Raw genomic sequence first — 7,201 nt, 5'->3', positions numbered from 1 at the left:
TTTCGTCAGGATCCAATCGCATTCATTGCAGACATCCGCAGTATGTTCCACCAGGTGCGAGTGGACCCTGCAGACAGAGATGCCCTCCGCTTTCTTTGGTGGCCTGATGGTGACCTGGGTAAGACGCGGCGGAATATCAAATGAATGCATTTCCCTTTGGTGCAACATGTTCGCCAAGTTGCACATCTTACGCACTCCTGCAAACAGCAAATGACAATGCCACCGGTGCATGCAAAGAGGTAAGAGACACAGTAGGTAACAGCTTTTATGTCGACGACCTCTTAAAATCATGTGGTAGTGCAGATGAAGCTACCAAATTAATAAGTGAGCTTCTTCCATTGCTGCACAGTGGTGGGTTTCATCTGACTAAGTTTGTCGCGAATTACCCATATGTTTTGAGTGACCCGGATGTTTCACTGCATGACGAGACAGTTGAGAAGGCCTGGGTGTTTTCTGGAGCACCTCGGCAGATTGTCTCCAAGTCCAAGTTGACGTGAAGGAGAAGCCGATGAGCAGGCGAGGACTTCTTTCCATGATCAATCAGGTGTATGATGTCTTAGGCATAGTTCAACCGTTTGTTTTGCCCATAAGGAAGCTCTTACAGGAATCGTGTCGAGATGGGAGCGGCTGGGATGACATCATTTCAGAGACTGCACGCCAACAGTGGCAAACTTGGTTGCGTGGACAACCACAACTACGGAACGTCTCTATACCACGCAGCTTTAAATTGGCAGACAAGGTTTGCGTTAGCATTCGAGTTGCATGTTTTTCCTGATGCGAGCACGGTGGGGTATGGTGTGGCCAGTTACATTCGTACTGTGTATGCTGATAATTCAGTAAGTTGTGTCTTTTGTATGGGGAAATCTCGAGTAGCACCTTCTAAACCTGTGACTGTACCCCGACTCGAGTTGACTGCAGCCACTATGGCCGTGAAACTAAGTACGTTTATTTGCAACATGCTTGAAGTTGACTTTAACAACGTGTATTTTTGGACTGACGCTACCATTGTGCTCCAGTACATCCAGAATTGTGCCTCTCGCTTTCATACGTTTGTGGCTAATCGGCTTCAGGTCATTCATAACTATTCCACACCTGAACAATGGCGTTATGTTCCCACCAGTGTCAATCCGGCTGACATTGGCTCGCGTGGGTTAATGCCTAATCGGGTCGACTCTGCTGGACTTTGGTTTAATGGTCCTGAATTTTTAAGTGAATGTGTAAGCAATTGGCCGCAGCAGCCAGACGTGATCACAGTGCCATTGAATGATGATGATGAAATCAAGAACGTTTGCATGGCTACTAACGCAGCTGCGGAAGATAATTTGTTGAAACTGCTCCTGACGCGTCACTCGAAGTACTGCAAAATCCAAAGATCAGTGGCATGGCTAAAGAGGTTCAAAGCGTATATCTTGTGGAAACATTCCAGTTTACCACAACCGAGGGTTGGTCCACTTACAGGCGCAGAGATGTTAGAAGCCACTACCGACCTCGTCAAACTTGTACAGTGGGATGATTTCCCTGAAGCCATGGCAAGATTACAATCTCTACCCAACAATGAACTTTTACCTGATAGGGAGTTGTGCAACAATCCAGCACTCAAGCCACTACGGAAGCTTAGTCCCATTCTGTTGGACGGTGTATTACGAGTAGGTGGACGGCTGAGGAATGTGGATCTACCTTTAAACATCAAGCATCCCATGATTCTCCCGCTCAACAATCCGTTAACACAATTGTTAATTTGTAACCGGGAGTTATAGGTACAGGTTGAAGTTTGATCTACCAGACTATCCACTAAAATTAAGTAGGCGAGCAGCGGCGGTAACACCCACAATATAACCACAATTGCAAGAATAAAAAGATTTCATCCTAAATGGTTTTTATTTCTGAAATGACTTCCTTTCGGTGTATAAAATTCGAACCACATCATGCGCGTTCAGTCAGTGTGAAGTCATTTTGATGTAATGTTGCAAGCAGTTTCAGAAATATTTTGTTGTGTTTGAAAACATATTTTGTAACATACCTTATAGTCAACAAAAGCACAAAAGAATAAGGTTTTGTGTTGCTGCTAATGTTAGAACAAGCGTCAGAAAATGATAGAGTTTGAATATTTCTAAACTAAACTTACGTGTACTTTGTTTAGTGTCTTATAAATGCTTAGAAATTATTCTGTTCTGGAAACTGATGTACTTTTTTTCATAATAAGCAACTAGTTGAATAATTTCACAATGGTGAAAGGTATAATCACTTGAGAGTAATGCGATTACACCAGAAAACAATAGTTCAGCCGGAGACTTCTCCGCAATAGTTGATGAAAAGTTAAAGCAATGGACACAAAAATAAATTGAACAAAAGCGTATTGTGCTGGGTCATGGGGGTTCCCCAATATCCTAGCAAGCAATAATGCGACGAAAAATACTGCGAGTGATCAAATTAAATACGCACAGTAAGGAGAGTTTCGAAAAATTAATTACGCACTTAACGGGCTAATCGAAACGACTGTTCACCGAACGACAATTTATCGAACGACGGTTAATCGAAAACCTAACCCTAACCTAAAACCTAACCCGAACCCTACCCCCTAACTCCTCACCCTTAACCCTAATCCTTATCCCTAACCTTAACCCCTAACACTAACCCCTAGCCCCTAACCCTGAACCCTAACCCCAACCCTAACCTCTAACCCCCAACCCCTGAGTATTCCATGGGCATTTGTGCTTCGTCGTTCTATAAACAGTCGGTTCGATGAATTGTCGTTTCGATGAATTGTTGTTAGATAAACTGTCTTTCGATAAACTGTCGTTCGATGAACTGTCGTTCGATAAATTGTCTTTCAATAAATTGTCGCGTCACGACGTAATTGATAGATGATATGAGTCCATTCACAACATGCAATAAATACTTAATTCATTCATTTATTATGATTATTTTTTTATTGATGATGAATGTATTCTTCATTGGGCTGCAGCTTGCTAATGAAACGACAATTGTTTACAGATTAATTGATAATAATGGAACAATGGATTTAACATACTATGACGTCACACAATTACTGGCAGGTTGTGAAGTTTGCTGTCTTGCGCGTTCGGATACCTACTGCAAAGCTTCTGCTGTTGGGGAATTGAGCTTCTGATGGCTGGAGTCGTCTTTTCTATGATGCAGCCCCTTTACGAGTAAGCCCGGCGTTCCAAGCTCTCCAGACACGGAGGAAACCTTCGATTGAAAGGGAGGCCACTTTTCTAGCCACCTCTGCTACACTACGAGAAGGAACACTCAAGGCGTCAGAGCTCGAGAGCTCAACAGAGCATAGCACCCGAGGGAGCCTACGACAAACGTAAGTGACAGGACGTCCATGCAAGGGCGCTTCCTGTCTTCCTTTATGTTTACATACAATTCGCAGCTTTTTGTGGAAAGATAAAAAGAAAACGAGCTCATGGAAGACAGCGTCTCACTTTTCTGAATAATCTAAAGGATCATGTTCAATTTACAACCACAACAATTTGTAATACAGTCAAATGCCGGGATTAATTGAAAGAACTATGCATGAACGCCTAAGCCTGGAACAGACATGGTACACTAAAAAGAAGAAGAGTAGCCTAAGAGGAAGACGAAGAAGTAAAAAAGGTTTATTGTTCCGTTGCATCTCAAATGAAACATCTTTGTATAACTTTTCATTCTCAATGACATTGCGAAACTGGAAGAGATGCTCAGCAAAATTAGCGTCTACTACAGTAGATAACAAATGAACAAATCAACGTATTTATCATAATAAAAACAAAAAAATATATGCTTATGTTTTTAACGCCTTGTTGAGTATTAGAAAACAGGTTTAGCCTACAATGATAACAAACAAAAAATGCTGACATAATTACGCAATTTAAAAGATAATGGCACAATAAGTTAGATAACTGAATTAAATACGTTTGTAAAGTAAGAATTTCTTTTTGCATACAACTCTTTATTGATTCTTTCATTGTAAGTTTTGATAGACAGGTTTTGTACATTTTGTGCTGGAATAAGAGTCTTATTCACGAACAAAAGACTTTTAACAAAAAGTTCATGTTCAAACAAGATCAGCAATTTAATACGTAATATTTAATAACATTGTTATGATTTAAACTCGCTCCATCATCTTTGTCCTTTAATCTTCTGGCTAAACGTCACCTGCACATCAGTTGTCAAAGTATAAGCGATGCAGTAAAACTCACATCGTGCAAACAAATTGGCTTACAGCCAACATCTAAACGAAATTGGATGAAAATCATTAAAATTTTTGCTTGGTTTGATTTCGTTTCTAACCGCCTTCCAAGAATAAAATTTACTTTCATTTGAATGAAAAAAGTTCGTTTACAACACCCAATAATACACTTTTTCAATCAATAAAACGTTTTACACACGTTTTCAACAAAAAGGAACAGTTTTACACAAGAAATAAGTAAAAGTCCTTTATCTTTGGTTTTAAGCTTTCTGATTTATGCATATCAGTTTGTATCCTCTATGGATCCTTCTCTTGAATCATGGGCCAATCCTATGGATGTTTGCTGGTCCACTCCTTCATTTTATATGAGTTGTAAATTAATGTTGCTTATTGACATTGTTTGCATACATTAAAACTAGTCAGAAAATTCTTTTTATCTGACTCTGAAATTATTATTAGTAGGCTTTGCTTAATTGGCTATGGATTTCGACTTTGCCCTTGTCATAACTTGGTTGAGATGCAAACGTTTTGCTGTGAATTGAGAACTATTGAATTTACTGCATTAAAAAAGTCGTCAAACATATTTAAAAAAAAATTTTTTTGTTGCTATTTATTTCTGTTGCAATTACTTTTTATAAAACTAACAAATGTGTAAAGGAAAAAAAAAAAAAATTCCAGTAATTGTCGTACTTGATTTCAAGGTTTGACTGCCTCTTATATGAAAAGTTTCTAAAATTGTCAGTTGTTTGGTGTGTGTAGCCTATTGGGTGTATGTTGATGTTGTTTTTGTCAGTTTGTTGGTCTAAGTCGGTTATCTTTGTCTGCTTTGAGAGTGCTTTTCTTTAATTTTGCCTGTGAGAGTGACAGATGTTCTAAGTTTTCTTTTCGCAGCACGTGTCCTAAAAGTGAGATTGTTTTTCTTTGATATTTTGCAGTAGATTCTTTGTTTGATTAATTATATTTAAAGGATTTTGGTTGTTGTTTTGACAGTCCAGGAAATCCTCTACATTTTTTTCCAAATGCCCAGTGAGGGATAAGCCTCCTTCACGCTGTTCAGCATTATTTGTTCATGTATACTTTTTATTGATGTTTATGTGGACAACCGTTTACTGTAGTAAGTCGGCCAGTCCTGATCTACAGTTCCCCACCACCTTGGATGCTTCGGGTTGATCCTCATCTTTACTAGTTCCGCCACGTTAAGGCGATGATGTTGGTCTTTAGCAAACAAAAAGGTACCGTAGATAAAAGTCCCCTATGACTATGAGGTAATGTATATCCCCCGACTAAAAGCCACTCAATTTATCATTGTAGTCTACAGTAATTATTCATCATGGTACAATAACTTGGTACATTTAGTATCGATACTTTTCAGCACGATAACAGTACTGTATATTTTCTTCGGAGACTTTTACTGTGAGTGTTTTTACTAAAAGCTCAAGGCAAACAAGAGCCTGATGCTAAACTAGTGTACACAAACTCTTAAACCAGTTTTGCATCGTATTTGCACAACAATTACAATAACACATTACTAAATCAAGCAAATATACTGTACAATTTATAGCTTGAGGCAAACAAAATTTTGACAAACATTTACAGTGTTTTTACGCATAAATTGTCCTTGATGCTAATATATTTTAAAACTACAGTACATCAGATCTGAAAAAACACCCTAAGAAATTCAAGAAATTTAAGCACTTAAATACATCAAACGTCTTGATATAATGTTTTAGATTACACTGGTCTACAAATTTCAACTTTTTTTTTCAGGTTTGGGTTTTGATAACTGATTTTGGCTAATTTTGGGGCGCTGAATCCGAAAATGAACTCAGATTTTCTCTATCACATCAAGTTTTCTTTCTATCGTTGCCATTATTTTATGAAATTGACCAATTTTTACCCTTTTTAGTGCAGTAAAATGTCAAATATAATTATTTTCTGACAGCTATCAACTTTCAAACATAGAGATATTTTTACATTAAATTCGTAAATTGGTTCAGATTTCCTCTAAATTAAAAAAAATTCCTGTTATGATAATCGTAATAGGACATAGTGGAGATTGGTAGCGTTGAGTTTTTCCATGCTGGCTTGAACTCCCTGTATTGGCTTCTCAGGCGTTATCCGTGGGTCAGCTGCTATCTCTGTGCAGTGTGCAGATGGAATATCGTAGGAAGACAGCTGGTGGGAGTAGATTTGACTAAGTAATAAATTCTTGCTTAGTAAGGAAGATTTATTTAGAAGTTTCATAAAGCACATGTACATTGTACAGAACAACATCAGAGTTCAAGCTGAAAAGTGGTTTGTAGAAGGAAAAGGTATTTTCATACTTTATAAGTTTGAGTTCAAGTCGGTTAGAGTTTTTGGTATAGAGGTGTTTCTGTGGAAAAACTTGCTCTTAGAAAACTACTAACAAAGCAAGGTTATATTTGATCTCAAGCTATGTCTGCTTCCAGTTCCAGCTAAAGAAGAAAATGTTGTAATGATCCGGATATATTTTGTTACATTTGTGGATGCTTCATGTTGAAGTCTCAACAATGCAATATTACCACGTTTGTAAAAAGGGCATATCCTGCTTACTTTAAAGTCAAGTTGGGGGACCAGGACAAAAGCTGGGCTCCTCATAAAGTGTGCAAGACCTGCGTTGAATGTCTGAGAAGTTGGTCGCAAGGAAAAGGTTCACAAGTGAAATTTGGAATACCCATTATTTGGCGAGAGCAACGAAATCATGTTGACGATTGTTATTTTTGTCTTGTTAGTGTGAAAGGGTATAACAAAAAGAGTAAACATCGTTTGAAATATCCAAATCTGGATTCGGCATTGCGGCCAGTTCCTCACAGTGATGAAAAGCCACTGCCAGTATTTACATCACAAAGTGAAATTTTTCAACCAGCACCCGAGGATCTGTCAGACAAGCCTTCCCAGTTTAATCAGATGGAATTAAATGATTTAGTGAGAAATTTGTATTTGCCTAAGCAATCTGCGGAGTTATTGGCATCAAGGCTACAGGAA

General features: G+C 38.4%; 1 protein-coding gene across 1 annotated transcript; it reads left to right on the top strand.

The window, feature by feature from the left end:
- Nucleotides 1-617: 617 nt before the first annotated feature.
- LOC145773776 (uncharacterized) lies at nt 618-1,757 on the top strand. The gene has a single exon (XM_082584907.1). It carries the CDS (start codon nt 618-620, stop codon nt 1,755-1,757), a length of 1,140 nt encoding a protein of 379 aa, XP_082441033.1.
- The last annotated feature ends 5,444 nt before the right edge of the window (nt 1,758-7,201 follow it).

The sequence above is a fragment of the Aplidium turbinatum genome, chromosome 7 (assembly GCF_918807975.1).
Source record: "Aplidium turbinatum chromosome 7, kaAplTurb1.1, whole genome shotgun sequence".
NCBI classification, from domain to species: domain Eukaryota; kingdom Metazoa; phylum Chordata; class Ascidiacea; order Aplousobranchia; family Polyclinidae; genus Aplidium; species Aplidium turbinatum.
Note: the sequence above shows the minus strand (reverse complement) of the source record. Positions and strands in the feature narration are given on the sequence as shown.

Excerpts from the sequence above, each read along its gene's own strand:
- LOC145773776 (XM_082584907.1), top strand. The coding sequence starts at position 618 with ATGGGAGCGGCTGGGATGACATCATTTCAGAGACTGCACGCCAACAGT.